Here is a 20,837-nt window from a genome sequence, read left to right as displayed (position 1 = left end):
CCTCTACTCAGCACTTTAATCCTGACCTTGGCAGGCAAAATGAAGGGGCTATGGTGCATATAACCTACAAGACTCTAAGGGCCTGACTTACTTGTGTCTTATCCTTAGCGGTTTCCAGAGAAGCCAAACCTTTGCATGCCTGAGCAGGTTAGTGGGTGTGTGTAAATGAGTTCTTAGCAGGAGTCCCCTCACTTGCTTACTGTCTTATCCTGGGGAAGATGTTATGGACTAAACTGTATACCCCCAAATTCTTAAGTTGGAACCCTTCCACCACTACCTCAGAATGTAACTAACTGTATCTGGGGACACTGCCTTTAAAGAGGTAATTAAGTTAAAATGAGACCATTAGGATAGATCCTAATCCAACCTGACTCGTATTTTAAGAAATGGAGGACAGATAGAGGGACACCAGGGACTGGAGGGCACAGAGAAAAGGCCAAGGAGAGAGGCATTAGAAGAAACTAACCCTGCTGACAGCCTGATCTTGGATTTCCAGCCTCCAGAACTGTAAGAAAATTAATTTCTGTTTTTGAAGCCTCTCAGATCACAGTATTTTGGTATATAACAGTCCTAGCAAACTAATACTACAGAGGGTTACATCCACTTTATACTTTAACCACTGCCTACCAGGATTCAGAATGATAAGTGAATAAAAAACTCAAAAGGCTCTTTGGTTAATACTTTTAATTACATGATTATAATTATACAATTTCCACTATTCAACATTTCGTATAAAACCAGTTACAATACACAAATGTGACAATATGTATCAAACTATACAGATATGCAAAGTTTACATGCCATTATGAAGCTTTATCTTAAAAATACCTTCAGGAAAATAAACATTCATTCAACCAGTTCTCTCAGCTTTATAAAATATGATTAGAAATATACATTTTAATTTAAAAAAATCAAGACAATGATTGATCCAATACTGATTAATCAGTTACATTTTAAAAGTTTTAATAATCTATACATGAGTGAAGGTTAGATAAAAGTCTGCAAATCATTAATATAAAACTGCAGTAATATAATCAGATGAATATATCTGCTGACAGTTAATTCTACTGGGCAATTAAGGAGGTAATTTCCTACACAGATTAGGTGAACTGTCCAGTCAATTAAACACATCTGTAGTATTTCCACTTAGTGACATGGAGGATACCCAGATTTAGGGGAAAAGGAAGAGCAGCAGCTAGCCCCACAAGGACAGTTTCGGTGGGAAAGAACTATGAAAAAATTAAAGTATGTTTTTAAAGTTGTTTGTGATGAGCACTGCTTTCCAAAATGCAATCATCACTTTAAAAACTGTATGAAGAGAAGCAGCTCAGCCACTTTCTGACAAACATCAAAGGAACGCAAGGCCCACTGGTCAAGCAAGGGAAGGGCTCCCAGAGCTCTTGGCATGACGCAGCCCAGAACACCTGATGGTCCAAACGGCTCACCCAAGGGGAGACACATCGCCTCATGAGAACACTTGGGGACTCCTTCAATCTTGTCGGGGCCCAAGAGGTAGAAATCACCCCTGTGAGAGGCGGAGGAGGGCAGGGAAGGAAGTGGGTGGGGGACAGGCTAAGAGGATCGAGTTCACAACAGAAAAATTCTGGAGACTAGAAGAGTGGCGGGCCGCTTAGATGCAGCTACATCTTGACAAGTAAGGCTGCTTGTTTTAGTGAGGCACTGCTCAGGATCCATCCCTCTTCACCGACAGGTGAGAGGGATCTCTAGTTTTTCTGTAGCATTATATAATGGAAGTCTGTCTATATGTCTAGGTACCCAGTTTGGCAGACCACCCTTCTTTTGGACTGTCCCTAACTCCTGATGGTTTGAGTCCCCAGAAAGCTTCAAGGGCACCTAAAAATATTCATTTCTAATTTTAATTCCAATGGAAACTGTCTTGGTGTACTTTCAAAGTTATTTAAGGCTCTGAAGTTAAAGAAATCTCTCCATCTGACATGCCTTGTTTCATATTCCATAGCAACAAGATCTTCTATAACAAATTAAAAATGAGAATCTGAGAAGATTCTTGGGTATGTTAAAGTTTCAGTTGGGGGCCAGGGGAAGAGTCTACTTTTATTCACAGCAGGAAGAACTTTCCATCAATCAGATCCAGAGACTTCCTAGATTCTAGATGTCCCCAGTACGTTTAACACTGGGCTATACAATCCATCTGAAGCACTATCCCAAATTGTGTGTTCCAAGGAATGCTTCTTTAACAAATGACTAGTTTGCTATGACTAATTTCAGTGAGCCTGTCAAATACAAGGATTTTTAGAAAGAACCACAGTGACAGCAATTCTAGCTGGAAACTTGAGCAGCCACACAAAAAGGCAATTTGTAAAACAAAAAGTACATTGAAGCCCAAGAGACACCAAATGGCTTATTCACTGTGAGGCTGACGGCACATTTACTTGTTCTGACCAGCAAGAACGGTTCAGATGGAAGTTTGATTTTCACAACTACCGGGATTATTTATGTAGGAGATGGCCTTTAAAAGTATAAAGGGAAGAAGAGTTGCCCTGAGAATTCAGTGTTTAATGCCTGGGCACAGCTTGAATATTTAGTATCATCTCCCAGACCAACACAGCAAACAGAAGGTTTTCCCTCCCACTCAAAGCTTAATGAAGAGCTGTCTTCCCTCAGGTAAGTAGGTCTTTGTATTTATGAACTTCCAGGGATAGAAAAACACTGTTTTTCTGAGGTCTAGTCCTCAGAAAAGAGCTGGCATGGCCCTCATGGTGCCCAATGAGGAGGAGATGCTTGTTTGGCCAAAACAATGGCATCTTCCATCTCCCCTCAAAACTAGGCAACCTTACAATTTACTCCAAGAGAGTAAATACCAAAATAGATCCACCGTCTTCTAATTAGTTTCTGCATTAACAGACTTTTTAATCTGTTTATTCCAACCATTCCTTATTCTTCATATTTGTATTAAAAAAGGCAGCTTTTTAAAAATGGAATTGCCTACTGACCTGATTCATTCATCTTATAACGTGAAGGCATTTTGCCTTTTAATATTGTATCATCTCCCCATTCTCCAAACTAGGACAGGCAAACACTGGTTAACAATAACTACACCATTCACTTCTTATGGAAGTAACCAAGATGACTACAAGTATTTTTTTCTTTTGGGTCCCATTTTTTTTTTTAGCAGCAAATAAATACTGTTTTGTGATTGTTTTACATTACAGACTCTGCTGTGTGTCTGTGGGGTTGAGGGGAGAAGGCACTCTGCAAAGAGTTATTAGTTGTATTCCCTAACCAAAGGCAACAGTGAGTTTCTTATTTACAAACAACTGAAATCCAGATAGGAATAACTGTCACTGAAACCAAAGGGTGTGTGAATGGCCTTAGGTCATTCACATAACAAAAAAAATCCACAATGCTACAGAGAAAGACCCTAACAAAGTAACTTTTTAAAAAAGTCACCATTATTTGGGATCACTGTTTCCAGGGGAAACACCAACAGTGTGGGGTTTTTTTCCTGCATGGAAGGAAATATGATTTTAATTTTGTATGACTGGGCAACCAAATAGTGGGCAGCCTTGGCATTCTTCAGTCTCGAAATGACAAAGGAATGACTTACAACAGTCTTCCAACTCTGAAGCCAGTTTCTCCTCCTGAGTCTTCTAAAGCTACTATTAACGTTCTCTTGAAAGTTTTAGGTTACCAAAGTACCGCAACATGCAACAGTCTTCAAATGTGGTTTTCACAGATTCTTGTTAATAAAGCACTCTTTGGTGGAAGACAAGCAGCTTGGGTACTTGACAGAGTTAACGTTATAACAGTATTACAAATACTAAAGTGAAGATGATTAAACCAAATAGTATCAAATTACAGAAAGTACCATTTCAGTAATGCTTGTTTTATCTTTATAAATTTTGACACAGGGTGAACAGCAAATAAATAAGTAAAAAACCTCCATCAGACCCTCAATTCTTCTGAAGGCCAGCAGGTAAAATGATTGCCATCACAGGGACACACGTGCACCACACAGACTAGTCAGCTCTCCTGATAACAGAGGGCTTTGATATTTACACCTGAGACTAATTTACAACAGCTTTTTTGTTAAAGACATTTCTATAGAAGGAGAGTTGGGCCCTCTTCAAGTCATTCACTTGTACCCAAACTCATGTAGTTATTTAAATTCCAGTGGACATTTTCTTCATTGAATAAACTTCTTAGGTGGAAAGCAGCTAAGGCTTTTGCAATTCTGTTTTGTTCCCAAATAAATTGTGCTAAAGTCCCGTTGTAGTTTTCTGTTCCTAGAGTCTTCCTTCAGTTCTGGTCACAGGTTTTTACTTAACGCAAGACTGTTTTAGTCCTTGAAATGGAGGGACTACAGGGGAAAAAAAAAAGGATTTTACCATGAAGGCTTTTAAGTGTCCCATATGTAGTTATCAAAGACAAGGAAGGCAACATAATAAAAATATTGACATGCTAAAAAGTATACACTTTGTATAATTCTTTAATGACAGATACTTTGGAAAAGACAGTACAATATCAACCATAAAGTAAAGCCAAACAGGAGAGAAGAGGCAGAGCAGAAAAAGGTTTAGTTCTGCAAAAAATTAAAAAACAATAAAACAACAATAAAAAAAGAAGGGAGAGCAAAAGCAGCCGAGCAATGAGAGTACCATAATGCCATTAAGGGCATTTGTTGCAAAGCATTCCTTTTCCTTCTTTCCCTCTGAGGAATCAGGCTGTGGGAGAAGTGGAAAGAATGAAAAGATAAAGAAGTGTTACTTGATTATTTCCAAAGCCAGAAGTCGGTCACAGAAAAAGCTGGGGCACAGCAAGCAGTTTCCAGTTTAGCAGAGCGCAGCAGGCACCCCGCACCTGCTCCCACCTTGCTCCGCACTGCTGCACAGCTGCAAGGGGACAGCCGCCGACCCTTTGCTGTTCGTGAATAATTGACCTACATTGATCTTCACCCTACCTCCTTTCTTTCCTTCCCCAACTGATCACTTTAACTTTCAACTAAATAGCAACTTTCAGAGAACAACTAAGGCAAAGGAAAAGAGAGAAACCAATTCCAATCTGGAGGTGACCCTCACTTGGATGATGATAATGGTGCTCTATCAGAGCAGCTCATCTGAATCAAACATTTAGTTTTCCGAGACCCCAACAGAGTACTGAGTATAAAGGTCCAGGTTAGTTGGTGGAGCCAAGAGGGAAAATATCTGAAATTTCAAAGGGAGATTAATATTTTAAAGGAACAGAGGTAACCAGCATAAAAGAGTATTTAGATACAACGTTCTGGGGCTTCTACAGTGATATAGTTTTTAAACATAATGGCAATGACAAAGAATTAAAGCCCAGAGGTGATGGAACAGACACTGAGATCTGAGACTCTAAGGAACAAGAAGCAGTGACAGGTATGATGATGGCAAACGTAACAAATGAGAAGACTTAAAAAGCTGAAGTCCTAAATGTAGTTACGCCAACTGAAGGGCTTGTGAAGAGACTCATGGTTTCAGCGGCTGAAGAAAGAGCCCGAGCATTTATTTTCCTCCAAACTATGAATAATTAGGTACAAAATACCCCAAAGCAATGAACATTGGTTTGGTTTGGCAGGTGGAGCAGAAAGTGATGTTTCCCAATGATGCAAGTTGGAATAAAAAAGGCACTTATACATGACAGTTTTCTTAGAAAACAAATGAAGTTATAATTTTTAAAAAAAGAAACAAAAGACTGCCCCAAAGAAACAGTATAAGCTTACAGAAACATGCACTCAATGGGTGAGCAGTGTAAAGACATGAACCGAATTGAATGACATCAAATAAGGTGGCTACAGGTTCTCAATCGAAGGCTCGATGATGAAATGTTCGAGACTCATTCTCAGGGAGCTCTTCAGAGTTGATACAACAACACTGAGAAATAGGCCAATTCTATTTAGCTGGTTCTTCAGTGGATTAATTATTAAAACAGAAACATTAAAATGGGTTTCTAGCTCTAACAGGAAGTGGGACGTGTAGAAGCCCATTAATTTACTTCTCTGGACTTAAGAAAGGGGATGAGGAAGGTGCTACACAGACTCCTCTCAGCACCCCATCCGCCACCAGACACTCCAGTGTTTCTGTGCCTGAACTGCCACAGCTGTGCCAAGCAGAGCTTGTCACCCACAATTTAAGCTTAGATGTGGCTAATGTTCAATGGATACATGGGAGAATAATCAGTCACCTGCCATGAGAGAAACATGGTGGCAATTCTTCCCAACAACAAATACTTATGACAACACTCATATTTTTTCAGTCTCCAAATAAATGCTCTTTTAACATGTTCGTGGAAAAGTTCTTCAAAGATGTAAAGCCTCTCAGTAAACTGTCAAAAATCAAAAGAACCAAATCAATGGAAAGTGAATTTTGGTGAGGTCTTCATCCTGGAAAGCCTCAAAGAGTAGAATAGAACATGGAAATGAAAGGTCAAGTTCTATGGCACAATAGAGATGATGATGATGACGTACAAACAACATCAACCTGCAAGAGAGAAGGCCTCACAAATGGGAATAACAGCAGACCGGCAACCCTGGCGCCTTGCAAGTGTTTATGAATGTACACGGAAATGGTGCAAAAATGGTGTACTATTTTGTGTGTGCATGTGTGTGTGTGTACTGCTGTTCAAAGAAAAGATTTCTATTCAATACTTTAAAATTACTCAACAATCTCAGCTCATATTATTTTGTCCTGAATCAGATTATGTACAATTGTGTTAATTCTCTCACTACCCTCCAACCAAAAACGAATACTATCCCATAGGACAAAAACTTCAGGCTACAGCTTGGGTGCTGACTCCCATTATTTCCTAGAAGCAGGGAATGGGACCTGTGCATAACATATTTGCCTTTCTCTTGTGAGCTGTACGTGGTCACAGTTAAGGTGATGTAAATACAGGCCAAAGCCCAGAAGGAGGTAAAGGAGACCCGGCATGGAGGGCATGGTTAAAAGCACTGTGAAACCCAATTAACTCTCGTGGTTTTACTTTTTTGCCCCTCCAAATCTCTGAAAGTCCATTTCAGAATTTAAAAGAAGTTTTTTTTTTTGTTTTCAGCACTATCCCGAATGCCTGAAAACTGCTTTCTTTGGGCCATTTCAATATTTGGTCAAGCTATTCAGTTTGAACTCTACTTTACAGCCCTCAAAGCAACAAGTCCAGGGACCTCAGGCAGATGCTCACTGCAATCAGGAACCACCTCTGCTGAGAAACACAAGCTTAGATCACTAGACAAGACCTAGATGGAAAAACTGCCATACGTCCACACCCTACAAGGAGCGTGGTATGACCGGGTAAGTGCAGTCCCGGCTCCAGGACTCTAGCCAACTCCTCTGAAACCTGGAGAGTGCCATCCAGAAAAGCAGAAAGCAGAATTAAATGTGCAAAATACACTCGGCTGTGATAGAAGTCTGAAAAGAATATGTCCATTCAAAACATGTCTAACTATCATTGACAGCAGGCCCTTTATTTGAATTTTTAATTATTTAATTTACATAAAAGTGTCCAAGTTAAAAAAACTCGCATTTCCCCTCATTTATTGTAGAAAAGTTAGAAAAAAAGAAAATGATAAAAAAAAGAAAAAAAATCCCCAAATGTCCTACCAACCAGAAGAACTGTTAGCATTATGGCATACTTTTCCTTTATCTCACTTCTCTACATATATATTGGGTTGGCCACAAAATTCTTTTGGGTTTTTTGGTAAGATGGTACGGAAAAATCCGAACGAACTTTTTGGCCAGCCCAACAGAAATGTCCACATCTATAAATATTTAAGCTTATAAATATTTACACATCTATACACTTTTACACACATATATATATAAAGTATATTTTACATTTACAAACTTAGAGCAATACTTCATAATTTTTATGTGTAGCCCTTTTCACTTATTGCTCCATGAGCAATTAACCCAGGTCATTAACTTTCCTTTGAAAACATGGCTCTCGATTCATTTGGCAGAATTCATCAATCATTTCCTATTTCTTACTATTATAAATAACATTCTGATATTATGTTATAATGTACCTAAATCTGACTTTTTGTCAGTATTTCTCTAATATTCTTCTCAGTGAATTAGAGTAAAAAGAGTAAGAATATTTGATACCTTTCTAATGAAAAGTTTTAAACCCTAAAATCATGAGTCAGTGCCCAATTCTCAAATACTTGTATTGAGGCACTATCACGTTCTCTGGCAAGTAAAAGATTATAGTAAAACTGTACAAAAGAATCAGCAAAGAAGGAGAGTGGCGGAATGGAACAATTCCTTACAAAAGCAAAATACACAGAGCTCTCTAGATTGTCAGTGAGTCCCTCAGGACACAAGCTGCCGTCGGACTGCACCAGAGACTACCTTAGCACTGAAGGTCAACGCAGGCCCAAAGCCTCAAAGATCTGAGGGCAGGGAAGTCAAAAAGAAGCAAGGAAAACTGTGAAGGACGTTTTAAAGTCTGGTTCAGATTATCTTCAGGTTGCTTGTGGTCTCTATAAGACAACACTGTGCCCTGAGCACAGTACTGTCATGCTCAGGACCTCATGGGTTGCCAGCTCAAGGCAAAGATACACAAACACAAAAAAGGTGCCTGCCTGCCTATCCCTCCTGAGATGATAGGAAGTGGGCAATCGGCTCTCCCCTAAAAGGGGATCTGTTTTTGGAGTATGTTAAAAATGAAATGTCTCAGTTCATGATAAACATCCAAAAACAATGGTGAGTAATGGATTTGGTCACAGAACATGTCCATTTTTTTGTGAAAGCCTCTATTAATGAAGGAAGTGAAAGATGCTGGGCCAGAAAGTGAAAAAGCTAGCGCCCTTGGGTATATATAGACTGTGGCCAAGAGGATAGTCGCTAGGTAAAGAAGGATCCCAAACTCACGAGAGCTCTCATTTTTCCACCATCACACTTATTTGCAATTAATTCTCCAACAATTATGCTGGATCTGATATACAGACAGAAGGATTTCCTCCAAGTCCTGACAGAGAGCTTTGGAAGTTTTTAATTTAAGAACTTAGAAGTACAGCATTCTCAACTTTCCCATATTATGACCCAGAGACCACATTTCCAGTGTTGAGAATCACCTCTGTAAACAAAACAAAACAAAACCCCAAATTAAAATGGTCCAGATTTTCTTAGATGATGAACAAGTGAAACATTTTTGATTAATTTCCTACCACAGGGACTCTGCTTTCTCCTGTCTTCATTTCTATCTCCAGAAGATTAAACTGAAACACCAATGCTTAGAACATTTCAGAAGAGTAGAATTCTTTTCTCACCTTTTAAAACTGCTTTTTCTTGAAGCAGATCTGGTGGTTCTTTTAGTAATGCCTGCACTGCCAGAAATGTTAGGTTCAGATGTTTTACAGCTCTGAACACTGGACTGAAGAATTATTCTGAAAACAGTTGGAAAAAGATAACATTATATTCACTGAAGCAATTTGCAAATACTTGACAGAGGAAGGCATTTTTGCACTTTAGTGCAAGTTATTTTCTTGAGAACGGACAGGATTTTCCATAAACACATTTGCCAAAAAGAAAATCTGAAACACACTTTTACATCAAGGTCTTTTGAAATAAAGCATCTCATTTCCCTATGAAGGTTTACACAAAGATAACCAAAGAACTTTGCTTTTGGAAAATGAAATGACCTGGCATGTCAAGCAATTCCCACACCAAAGAAATCAATCAGTAAGACAAATTTTTGTGCCCCAAAGTAAAAATAAATTCTCAGAATTCTAGTCATGAAACAAGAAATCATTTAAAAACCCCAAACTCTAAAGACTACGAATATAAATATATATACAGTATTCACTCTTCAGAGCTGGAAGTACAAGCAATAGACATCAAATCAACAGTAATTTTTTATAACATTTCAAATTTTAAAAGTATGTTCAAACAGAATTTTTTGGGCTGGCTTACAACCACTTACAAAGTCACCCAGTACCATTAAAGTGAAGCTGTTTAAATTTTGTGAAACTTGATTTAATTAAACTCTAGACATCTCAAGGAACTGAGACCTATGGAAGTAGACTGCCCAGGAGGCAAATTCATGAATCAGAAAGAACACCCTCAGATAAAGCCCACACAGAATACCTGTTCATAAGTAGAGGGTGTTTTAAAATTCCTCACTGAATTGTCAGAGGGACAACAGCAGAAAACACCAAAAAATTTTACAAGCAATTCTTTTCTTCAAGAGATAATGACTAAAACACTGAACTGCATACATACACATTTACATATACTCAACTTTTATTTATCTGTGAGAGAAAATACTTGAAAAAGCTTTCTCCTCTCATATCCAAACATAAAGGTGAGATAGCCAACAACAACTTATGAGAGCCCAGCTCATGCGTAAAGAGAAACCATTACAACGAACTAGCAGTCAGTCCTACCTCCTATGCCTGTGTTAACACCACATTAGTAAATAACCAATGCCAGGTCCTTAAAATGTAGTAAATTCTTATAATCTTAATATTACTCAAACCATGGGATATTCAACATTTAGTAAAATACTAACTTCTCATCATTAAAAAAACAATGGGTTGTACTGCACCAGAGCAGAAGTCTGGAGGTCAGTAGTTTTCGAGCCATTTGGGGGAGAGAAGTAGAAGGCTGAGGGAGGGGAACTCCTAGCCTAGCTGTTTCTCCTTATCCAAGAACCATTTCTGAAAGCCTTATGAATCAGGCCTTCAATATCACTGAGGGAAACTGATCCTGGGTAAATGAGCCAATGCTTGATTCAGGATTTCTGATAAAGTTTTATCATCCTAAATGTTGACTGTTTTAACAAAATAGAAAATGTATATGCAGACATAATTATATTATCGAAGAGGGTACCAACTGCCCTGGCATATAAATTCTATCCTCGAAAACAAGGATTTATTTTTAAATTCTTTCTGATTTGATAAAGTGAAGAGGAAATATTTAATTGTCTTTGTTAAGAATGTGAATCTAGAATTTTTCATTAAAAAAAAAACAAACAAAATGGAAACAAACTGTAGCGCTTCCATTGCTATTTCTAAGGCCCAGGCCCAGGGCTTGGTGCTGCTACTACTGTCCCGAGACCTCTCACTCACTCAGTGAGGTTCATGAGTTTTATCTCCATTTTTTACAAATGGAGAAAATGAGACTCCTGTTGGCTTTTTTTGAAATACAACATCTACTTTTCAAATAATTTGAGGCCACTTATGGTCAAAAGTATCAACTATCACACTGTAAAATCATTAATATGAGGAAAAAAACAAGAGCCAATACATTGCCTGCTTAGGAAATTTACCTCCTGATTTCTTAAGTTAGCTATTATGTTTAAATACTATTCAAAACAAGAAATTACTGCTAAATCATATTTTAGGCTGATAGGAAACATCTTTTTAAAAGTACTTATTTCCCTATAAAATTAGTGTAAACAATTCATGTGAAGTAATATAATATTAATAGCTAATAATTTATGTGCGATTTTGAAAATGAGAGCATGATAGAAATTTGGAATGCATTAATCTCATCAGTAAAGATTCAGGTCACCAGTTATTTACATTAAGAACAGAGCAGTTATTACATCTGTAGGTTATACATCAATAAAGTGGGAAGGAAACACAGCAACTACACTTAGATATTACCTGAGATATCCTACAAGTTAACACCCTAAGGTGGGTTAAGCTAGTAAACGTGTGAAGTATTCACTCTGCCACAGGGATGTGGGAACTCACTACCCCCCACCTTGCACACGAGGCCAATCACACGGCTCTGCAGGACAGCATTCAGCAAATGTCATTTCTCCTTTTTCCATCTTTTCCTGATAGAACCCTCAGTCCTACCTTCTATCTCTTGCCCATACTAGAGTTCGTTTTCTTCTCTGCAGTATCTTTTGAGGCCCAATATTTTCCTATTTTGGATACAAAGATATCTGCAACTTGAGGCAAAGCAAAAAATTGAAAAGCCAGGTCTCTCACCTATCAAGTCACAAAGTACTTTGAAAATAAATGTTCATTCCAAGAAGAGAATCGTTCAGCGAGGCCATGCACTATTTACACTGATTGTCCACCACTGATACAAAAAGAGCCTGCAAAATGATGGGCCTGAGGCCCTGCAACCTGCAGAGATGCCTTTCCCACTCACTGTCTAAAAGGTCTGAAGCAGCATGTGAAGTGCTGTTATAGGGAAGCTCTCCAGGCATGCCAGGAAACAACCTATCAGGCGATGCTACATCATCAGCCAATAGAGGTGAATGTCAACAACAGTGCCCATGAGTAGTCACCTCAAAGGATAATTATAAGGATTATATCTGTTTACATTACTGTTATTGTTGAAAGCTTTTGTTTCTGTAAATTCCAAATTAATCAGGGCAGGCTAAAGTGAATACTCTGCTTTGGGCTAGAAATACAATGGCAAATGTCAGTAATAACAAAAAATGTTATGTCTTTCATAGAATATTAAAAAGAAAAGAGCCTGATAGAGACCATTTTTTAAACTTACCCTGCAAAAAATAATACAATCATGAAGCGCCTAAACATTATTAGCAATGACTCCACCTGTTTGAAATTGCCACTTGGAATAGTTTGAGAAGAATAAGTCTATGCAGTGTGTGATGGCCCTGAGTCCAAATGTGTGAAATCTAGGCTCAGTAAGAGAAGTAAAGGAACAAAACACCTGAAGGGATAATCCGTATCAGAAACATAGTATATGCGCCTATGTAATAAGCTTGTATTAATAAGATTTTTTTAAATGTCATATATAGGTTCATGTTAAGCAGCTTTTCCTTAATTTTGAAAAGAATGGCATCTGCTAGTTTTTTAAATCTTTTCTAGCCATTTGAAAACATTCAATGAACCACAAAGTACTAGAGTTGGTTGCAATGGAATTTTACTTTGGAGGAGATCCTAGAAGGCACTTTTGTATTCCGTTATAACCCCCAAGTCCAAGTTGGAACAAGACAAGAAATTCTTAAAATTTGAGCTAAAGAAAAAGTTTCAGAGAAAAAAAGAATGCAGCCTAGACATAAGAGGGTAATGGTGAACCACAGTCTCACAGGATACACCCTCCTTTCTGTGCTCTTGGTCTTAACATGATGTTCCCAGGAAAGCTTCTTGCCACATTCTTCTGCAGAAAAGGAGTCTCTTCACTGTGAAGGTATTCATTTAATGACGAAAGATATCAAGAGAATACAAATTCTGCCTCTATTAACCTAATAAAAGCATTCTGGTTACTTATGGGAAAGGAGGAAAGTGGGAAGGAAAAAGGAGCACAGTGACTGTCATGTGGAAACACAAACATAAACAAAGGACTCCAGTTTTCTCTGCTTTCCTATTTTCATTCAACACCAAGTGTTGAAGACTATACTTAACTGTATTCCCTAAAGGGGAGGAAGTGAAACGAGGTACAGGAGAAAATTCTGCATACTCAAGACAGAATATTTATTAGGGAAGCAGGTGCCTGCTGAGAGAGCACCGTGTACAATGGCAGAATCAGAGGTGAAAAAGGATGCAATGCTCACTAGACCTCATGGCTACAAAATAAAGTCTTTACTAACAGCAGAAAACCAGTGGGAAAATGCTTTTTGCTAGATTGGAAAGGATATATTAACAATATTTACTCTAGAAAACCAGAGGAAAGTTGTACAGACAACTGACTGAAAGAAAACCACCCCAATTACCCCAAACTAACTATACATTTTTGATAAGAAAAAGAAACTATGTCATTGTCATCATAAATCGCTACTTCAAAAAATCTGTTAAGAGTAAGCACATCTTAAACGAAGCGTGTTACTTTTAATATCCCTGGTATGAAAGTAACAGAGAAGACTTCCTTCCCTGTCACCAACCCATGAAGTGCAAAGATTCAGAATAAGAACCTTGGAAAAAAGGCAAATCAACAAAGCTTAGAAGAGCTGATAGTGAGAAAAACATGCATCATGAGAAACACACTGGACACCAGAGGTGAGCACTAGTAGAGAAGTGGAATGGGACACTTACACAGCAGCTATCTGTCAAGGGTCCTGATGGCTACTGTGTTCTTAAACCATCGAGACAGAATAGCAGGATGGGGAGAATGTAGTCACAAACAATCCACCAGATGACAACACTACACAGTGCAGAGGTCAGCACAGCTAAGGAACATCTGGAAAGGGGCGAAGGGGAAAGAACAGATGTTCAAATTGGGAAGCCAAAATAAATAAAATAATAAATAAATAAAGCCACGTGTGAATTTTAGATACCCTGCGATGCAAAGGAGCAGGAAACAGGGATCAAATTTTGCCATTTTATGTTGGAAAAAAATGCTGTCTTCAGTTTTGAACCGATTTGATATTTGGTAAAGAAAGATTAGACCCAATCTCTAGTTGGATAATTACCCCATGTTAATTTAATTGTATGATATTGAAATTAGAGTCATAGCTATGCGATTGAAATTCTTCAAAAAGCATAATATGCACACAGAAAACCAAATCACAGAGAAAAAGGAGGCAAAACCAACCAGACAAACAAACAGAAAAAGCCCTGAACTGACACAGGCATGTGTCTGCTTTATAGATTTTCATTTGTTCCTCTAGTAAAGCTCATGGCATGAGAATTATTTTTCATTGATGAAACATACCCACCTACACTGTACTGGTGAAGGTGATTTTAAGGGATTTTCAAGGCTAACTATATCTGGATTTTTACCTGTTCCCCTAGGATGCACTTCCACTCTTCATGCATCATTTCCTTTGTCCCTAATAAGTCTAGCAGAAATCATCAGCACAATGCAGAAAAATAGGCAGCATGGATGAAGTTACAAAATCTACCCAATCTGTTTTAGCACAGACAATAATATACTTGCCATTATGTCCTGAAGATCACTTCAAGATCATGGTGCTACATAATTTCCTGTCTTCATGGTAGTCAGGATCAGACAAGCTCTCTGAAAAAATTACTAATTTTACAATTTCTAACACTTAATTCTCCCCAAATATTGACTGTAAAACAGACACCAATGACTGGATTACTTTATGTACTATAACTTTCTTTTAAGAATCACCACTACTCATATAGTTTTCATTAACTTTCCCTCTTAACATTTTCATTTGGCTAAGTACCAACAGTGAAGCAAAATAACATGTCCACACTGACAGATGGGTCAAAATCAGGAGGCAGGAATTGAATTTAGATTTTTCAACCCAAGCTGCTGCTGCAAACTCTCTCTCAGGGGACTTTGAAATATTTCTAAAATAACAACAAACACTTGGGAAGGAAAGGAAATCTCCAGTTGACCTCCTCTTCTAGGGTCAAAAGAGCTACAAATAAGAGCAAAAATGAGAAGACTGTAACAGCAAAGAGGGTCTGAAAAAGCAGGAAGGGATAAGGAAGGAGAAGGAAGGAAAATCTGCTGTGACCCATCTTAAATCTCCCAGGGTGTTTATGCATAATTGTGTGTATGGGAAGAGGGTGGTTTGGGGACTATTCTATTGTTTGGGGGATTACAATTACAATTAAAGGGAATCTGGAGCTAGCTTTTTTTTTTTTTTTTTTTTTTAACTTTTACCAAGTAAAAGGTTGTTTTAGGGAATTCCCTGGCAGTCCCAGTGGTTAGGAATACACTTTCACTGCTGAGGACCCAGGTTCGATCCCTGATAGGGGAACTAAGATCCCACAAGCTGCAAGGTGTGGCCAAAAAAAAAAAAAAGAAAGATTGCTTTAACACATGCCAAGAATGCCAAGAGTGCTTCAGAGCAAAGGGCCAGTGTTCTTTACTCCTTTTAGGGTAAGGTGGGGTGTAAATAGATAACTAAGCAAATGGATAGCACAGAGGCTGGTCTTTCCTCCACTGGTCTTTGCTAGTTACTATCATTCAGCCATCCATCAACTACCATCCCAGGGAACCTCACATACCAAGATAAATGTCATAGCATCTAGTGTCATCTTCTGGTTTCCAACAATATTTCTAATTTTAGTCTATATTTATTGTTTTCTTTTATGTTTCCACAAATCCATGAGTTATGGAAGAGACTTTTATAGTCTCATTTTTCTAGAAAGGAGCATCAAATGATTTGAACTCTTATAAAACATATTCACAAGATAGCAGACTCAGAGTAACTAAAGAAAATTTCCTATAAGCCCTATCAAACTCCAGAACCTTTGACTAAGCAGAATTCCCATCCCTGACTCCCAACTTGACTTCTGAACAGAAAGCAACAAGCTGTTGAGAAATAAACTGATGCTGCAGATTCTTAAAAACAGAACAAAAAACCTGGACATGACTAAAAGCAACCCACAAAATCATCCATTTTCTAGGGCTTGTGATTCCAAGTGTGGTCCCTGGACCAGCAGCATCTTTTAACACCTGGAAGCTTGCCAGAAATGCAGAATCAGATGGCACCCCAGACCCACTGATCATTATCTGCATTTCAACAAGCTTCCCAGGAGACTCAAATGTACACTGAAGTTTGAGAAGCACTGCTCTAGGGCACTAGCTATTTCCCCCTGTCTAAAATTGGCTTCAGAATGATTATTTGGAGGGACTATACTATTTCTAAATAAAAAGAACCATTAAGGACTTCCCTGGTGGCGCAGTGGTTAAGAATCTGCTTGCCAATGCAGGGGACACGGGTTTGAGCCCTGCTCCAGGAAGATCCCACATGCCGTGGAGCAACTATGCCCATGTGCCACAACTACTGAGCCCGTGTGCCACAACTACTGAAGCCCGTGCTCCTAGAGCCCGTGCACCGCAATGAAGAGTAGCCCCCGCTTGCCGCAACTAGAGAAAGCCCGCGCACAGCAATGAAGACCCAATATGGCCAAAGATAAAATAAATTAAAAATAAACTAATTTAAAAAATAGTAACGAAAAAAAAAAAGAACCATTAAGACCTTAAATGAAGACTTATAATGAAATTAAAAACAAAATGGCATTTGGAATTAAATAAATTATTTAAAGCATTCTAGTTGATTGAATGCACAACTAAACAGCAAAGAGAATGCTTAATTAATGCCTATATCAATACTGATGTCTTTCATTCACATGGCACTTTATTTTGGAAAACTCATTCCTTTTCTTTGGGTCTTTTAAGAATCTCCCAAGGCAGTGGCCCATGATGACACATCCCTTAAGTGTAATTCTACTTTGGATTTTAAGATTATGAGAGATACCAGTGAAGAACTACTTGTAATTAAAAAGGCCTGTTCTTCTCTGCCATAACCATTTACTATGTCATAGTTCCTTGCCATATTAAAGATGCTTACTGAATACTAAGATGATCTATCTCCATCACCAAAAAAGGGGGGCGATGCGAAATTTGACACCCACCCCACAATGAAAGGTACTAGAAGGAAGGAATCCATTGGTATAGGTGGGAGCATCTACTAAAGAATACCCTAGAGGGCTTCCCTGGTGGCGCAGTGGTTGAGAGTCCGCCTGCCGATGCAGGGGACATGGGTTCATGCCCCAGTCCGGGAAGATCCCACATGCCGCAGAGCGGCTAGGCCCGTGAGCCATGGCCGCTAAGCCTGTGCGTCCGGAGCCTGTGCTCCACAACGGGAGAGACCACAACAGTGAGAGGCCCGCATACCGCAAAAAAAAAAAAAAAAAAGAATACCCAAGAAAAAAAGTAAAATGGTCAAGTTTTTGATTCTACATATCTTTCTAACAATCCTGGAGGTTCCATGAGATTGAATCCCAACTAACACTTAACAGAAGCAAGTATAAGTGGACACACACACAACCCAATAACTATAAAATTTCCTATCTCCACACTAAACCTTCTTCTGTAACTTGAAAAATTCCTCCAACAAAAAATTAATACAAAAGTATAGTTTAATCAACTCATTGTTGACTTAAAATAATATAATGACATTAAGCCACCATGTCACCACTAATTAAAGTTTACCATATCGAAACAAATTATGTGTAATACGGTAGTAAATTTAAAGAAATTCACAATTTTAATAACTCTGGACAAATCTACAGTTATTCTATAGTTTATGTCTGCTGTCACTCTCTTGAGGATGTAACACGTTTATGAGAAACAGAATACTGTGTGTCATATCAGTAAACAAAGGATGTCACGGTCATCAGCGATTACAGCCACAAGCCAACAATGAGCTGGTGAGCCCTGAGGGAACTCAGCATGGATACTGGCCCCAGAGAGCTGAGGTGCATATCAAAGGAAGGATTTCAGTGAGCCCAGACTCTTGCATCTTCCCATACATAGAAAAGCGCTAAATTCCTTAACTTGGGATATCTGTTTTCTCTTATTAACAGTAATCTTTTGACATTCAGACTACCTTTGCTGCAAAACTCCTATATATCCTGGCTCCCCCCTCGCCTCCTTGGAGCAGTTTTCTCAGGGTAACTTGAGATGCTGCCTCGCGGGCTTCTTCAAGTCCCAAAAATTTCCGCCAAATGAAACATAACTCTCAACTTTTAGGCTGTGAATATTTTTTTAGTTGACAGTTATTATCCATGGAGAACAATCACTCCGAATAGTACTTTCCTATCTATACGAGCTAGCGAGGTTGCAACAGAAGACAGAGATAAACAAAGAATAGCTAAGAGCTTCTTAGGCAACACCCTTAGATTTTAAATAAAGTAGATGTTCATTTCAAAGTGGCATAATGGGCATGCAACCATGGAGAAAATGTACAGGAAAAAATGCTCATGAAGGACCTTATACACATATTTAATAACTACAACCACACGAAGGAAATCAGACTCACGTGAGGGGAATAGCGTTTGTTTTTGATTGTCTTCTGCTTTTCAGGGCCCGAAGTCTATCACCTTGTGTCACTACATTGATTTCGTCGTCATCACTGTACTGTGTAAGTAGAAAAACACTGAGCTAATAATTTAAGCTGTACTTATTAATGCAGCGAAGCATAGCAGCTACATTTACCCATATAGCTCATACATAGACACATATAAATATACTTCAACATTCTGATGAACTCTAAAATATTTTGCTGCTTTCAAAATAAAGGTACAGGACACAATTCAAGACAACCAAAAGTTGACTTTCATAGACAAAGAACCCAATAGCACTCTTGTTATAAAACATTTTGACATTGAAGAAGCATAATGGGTTTTCAGTATTGAAAACACTCTTTTAAATTCCACAATCTACTTACCACCACTTGATATAATACTGCTACCCCCTAAACTCTTGGTTCTTTAAAGTTCCCCATCTGAGAACAACTGGTTCCCTAAATCAGCTACCATGAAATAGGAAAAAAATGGGGGAAAGGGGTGTCATGAGGTCCATCTAAAGAGTGTACTTCACATACCTCTTTTTATCACCAGTGCCTTGTGAGTAAACAAAAAATAAACTTTAGTTTTATGGACACATAACCTCGTTTTAACTATTTTGACTAAAAAGTTCCTAGAGAGGGCAATAAGTATAAAAAATGTGTGATGATAATCCCTCAAAATGTGCTTTATTATTTTTATCTACAATTTTCTCCATGCCCTAAAAAGTTCTCAACAGCACTTAAAGCAATGACAACAGTGTGATGGGGGTGGTTCGATTACCAGTTCACGTTCTTGCTTGTCTTGATTCTCGACCCCATTGATTGAAATGTCATCAACAGCCAAGAGGAGTTTTGAGACAGCTGCTCTGTGTTTTCCGTTCTCCTGACCCTTTAACTTTTGACGAAAATAGTCACCTTCCATCCAGAGGCTTGCCTGTTTCCTACAGTATTTAAGTAACAATATTAAAATACAGCCTTCCAGAAAGATACATACAAACAACTTTCTCCTACTAGACTATCTGCTGTTACTGGAGCCTAAGGAAAATTCTACTTCCCATCACTTTCCAGACCCATGCGTTCCTGAGGAATTACAAAAGCTCTCCATCCACTTACGTCATCAAAAATTGTTGCTGAGGTCCAATCACTGAGCCAGGTCTGCAGATTCTGACCCAAGCAATGGCCTCGGTTGCTGTCATCCTGTAATGCTTCATGATGTAGCAGGCTATCAAAGTGCCTGTTCGTCCAAGGCCAGCTAGGAAAAGAAACAAACCAATGAGACCTGGTGTCATGTGTTCCAGAATTTTGTTGGGCAGGTAGAATTTTTTTAAAAAGCTTCCCATGATTCTGCTCCCCTCAACAGTGGTTCTCATGTTTTGATGCACAGTACAATCAACTGGAGAGTTTTTTTGTTTTTATTATTATTTATTTATTTTAGGCTGCATTGGGTCTTTGTTGCTGTGTGCAGGCTTTCTCTAGTTGTGGTGAGCGGGGGCTACTCTTCGTTGCAGTGCAAGGGCTTCTCACTGCGGTGGCTTCTCTTGTTGCAGAGCACGGGCTCTAGGCGCCAGGGCTTCAGGAGTTGTGGCTCGTGGGCTCTAGAGCACAAGCTCAGTAGTTGTGGCACATGGGCTTAGTTGCTCCGCAGCATGTGGGATCTTCCCGGCCGAGGGCTTTGAACCCGTGTCCCCTGCATTGGCAGGCGGATTCTTAATCACTGTGCCACCAGGGAAGCCCAACTGGAGAGTTTTAATTGGTATGTGATGCAGCCTGGACACAGAGATTCCTAAAATCCCTCACATGATTCTACGTTTAGCCAAGATTGAAAATCACTTTCTAAGTGATGATTCTCAGTAAGTGCAGTGTTTTATACTCTGGGTTTTCAGTTAATGGAACAACCATCTTTCCAAAAATACAGGCTTAAAATCTTGTACTTTCTCCCTCATCCAACTGTTTTTTCTACTCTACTTTTATACCTATTTGCACGTGGACTTTTTTTCCCACTCTACTCCTGCTGTCCTCCTTTACTCTCGTCTAGACTAGTATCATTACCTCCTGTGATGGTTAATTTTATGTGTCAACCTGGCAGGTGTATTTGGATGAAATTGGTAGACATTGAGTAAGCCAACTGCCCTCCGTAA

At 38.8% G+C, this 20,837-nt stretch overlaps 1 protein-coding gene across 9 annotated transcripts in view; it reads right to left on the bottom strand.

The window, feature by feature from the left end:
* Positions 1-675: 675 nt before the first annotated feature.
* Positions 676-20,837, bottom strand: part of CDC14B (cell division cycle 14B) — a 101,461-nt gene continuing 81,299 nt past the window's right edge. For 2 of the 9 annotated variants that reach the window (XM_081236960.1, XM_081236955.1), the window contains exons 10-14: positions 19,813-19,951; positions 19,481-19,640; positions 18,673-18,770; positions 9,266-9,382; positions 676-4,339 (exon numbers count right to left, since the gene is read on the bottom strand). In XM_081236960.1, the coding sequence (XP_081093086.1) occupies positions 4,303-4,339; positions 9,266-9,382; positions 18,673-18,770; positions 19,481-19,640; positions 19,813-19,951 (551 nt within the window). In that variant the 3' untranslated portion in view covers positions 676-4,302. Of the gene's footprint in view, positions 4,340-4,501; positions 4,704-8,398; positions 9,073-9,265; positions 9,383-13,025; positions 13,171-13,957; positions 14,103-18,672; positions 18,771-19,480; positions 19,641-19,812; positions 19,952-20,837 lie in introns of those variants that run through there. The other 7 variants (XM_081236961.1, XM_081236959.1, XM_081236956.1 and 4 more) reach the window with 6 other exon arrangements.

The sequence above is a fragment of the Mesoplodon bidens genome (assembly GCF_964165515.1).
Source record: "Mesoplodon bidens genome assembly, chromosome: 6".
Lineage (NCBI taxonomy): Eukaryota > Metazoa > Chordata > Mammalia > Artiodactyla > Ziphiidae > Mesoplodon > Mesoplodon bidens.
This window is presented reverse-complemented; position numbering and strand designations above follow the sequence as displayed.